At 36.6% G+C, this 1,351-nt stretch overlaps 1 protein-coding gene across 1 annotated transcript in view; it reads left to right on the plus strand.

Moving 5' to 3' along the window:
- gcna (germ cell nuclear acidic peptidase) overlaps positions 1-1,351 on the plus strand; it is a gene marked incomplete at its 3' end in the record, with an annotated part of 8,717 nt that overhangs the window by 2,917 nt on the left and 4,449 nt on the right. The window contains 4 exon segments of the mRNA XM_014006055.1: positions 395-461; positions 571-620; positions 705-771; positions 867-934. Coding sequence (XP_013861509.1) covers positions 395-461; positions 571-620; positions 705-771; positions 867-934 — 252 coding nt within the window.

Below are 1,351 nucleotides of genomic sequence, written 5' to 3' on the forward strand. Positions count from 1 at the left end.
TTTCCATATAAGGTATGGGACTGACGGAAAGGTCTGTCACCGCCCCGTTCTGCATGCTGCAGCGAAGTGTACCTCGTAAATTACGCAACTCATTTACGCACGTTTCCTGAAGATAGAAGTGTTTGTTGAATTTGATGTGACATGTTCGTACGAACCCTTTGTACGAACAAAAGTAAGAGAAATTTAGGATAAAAATACGAACATGTTCTTGCATGAGGCCCATTGTCTCTCCTCTGGACATGTCCAAACCATCTTAGTCTGACCTCTCTTCCAGTTGATTAACTGTGCTGCCCCTCTGATGATCTCATTCCTAATCATCTCCGTCCTCGTCGCCTGTTTAGGATGAGACTCCTGATGATGGGGTTTTCATATTTTGTTATTGCTTTTTTTATAGTTCTTGTGGAAAACTTGACTCCAAAAATAAAATCACAGAAGCCTTGCAGTGCTGCTAAGATGCCCAGGTATGGCAAACAAAACCAGGRTGTTTTATGAAGCGGATGGAATTTTCTGGAGTTATTTTAAATAATAATWGGCAGTGTGGTTAATGTGAACATTTTTATTTATTTTCAGCTCAGATGTCCTTGTGCTGAGCTCCGATGATGAAGTCGCCTTTGAGACGTGTAAGTGTCGAGACTCTTTTTATTCTAAAATGTAATATTTCGTTGTGACGCTGTATATCTTTTGCTTCTGTTTGTGAAATATAGTTTTGGAACGAGTGAAAACCCCTGTCACGAAACCCCGAAGAAAATCTGACAGCGGCAGTGAAGATAGGTGAGYCTTTGTTTTATTTTATTTGTTTGAAGCATCGTCACCATGAGTCACAACTGTTTTACTGAAAAGTTATTCTCCTCATCTTTCCTTGACAGCCTCAAAAACTTCATAGTGAACGACTGCTCATCTGATGAAGACTTTAAGACAAAACCTTCTTTTAGGGGTAATTTTTATTGCTTATCTATGTTTGTAAATGAGCTTAATGGTGTTTTATAAAGAAATCCAAGACAAGACATCTTGAAATTTTTGAGTATGATTTTCAAAAACCAGCTTGAATTTAAAGTTTCAATTCAAMWTTTGSCCTCAGATTTATTTTTWAAAAWTTCGGCCTTCGAAGGACGMAGCCCCTGAATTTGGACACAGCTTTGCACCAAAATGTGTCCTAATTTGGGTTCATATTAGATTAGAAGATTATTTCATCCAATTGGTGCTCAAATGTTAAAGGGATCCACGATTAGTTGTAACATTAGATTTTATTTGATAAACATTTATTTTAACTGTAAAATAAAGACTGTAAAAATACTGTAGGCTGTTTAGTTTTGTAAATTTTTAAAATTTTAACATGGACGTAGCCATTTTA

The sequence above is a fragment of the Austrofundulus limnaeus genome, unplaced genomic scaffold (genome assembly GCF_001266775.1).
Source record: "Austrofundulus limnaeus strain Quisiro unplaced genomic scaffold, Austrofundulus_limnaeus-1.0 Scaffold34, whole genome shotgun sequence".
NCBI classification, from domain to species: Eukaryota; Metazoa; Chordata; class Actinopteri; order Cyprinodontiformes; family Rivulidae; genus Austrofundulus; species Austrofundulus limnaeus.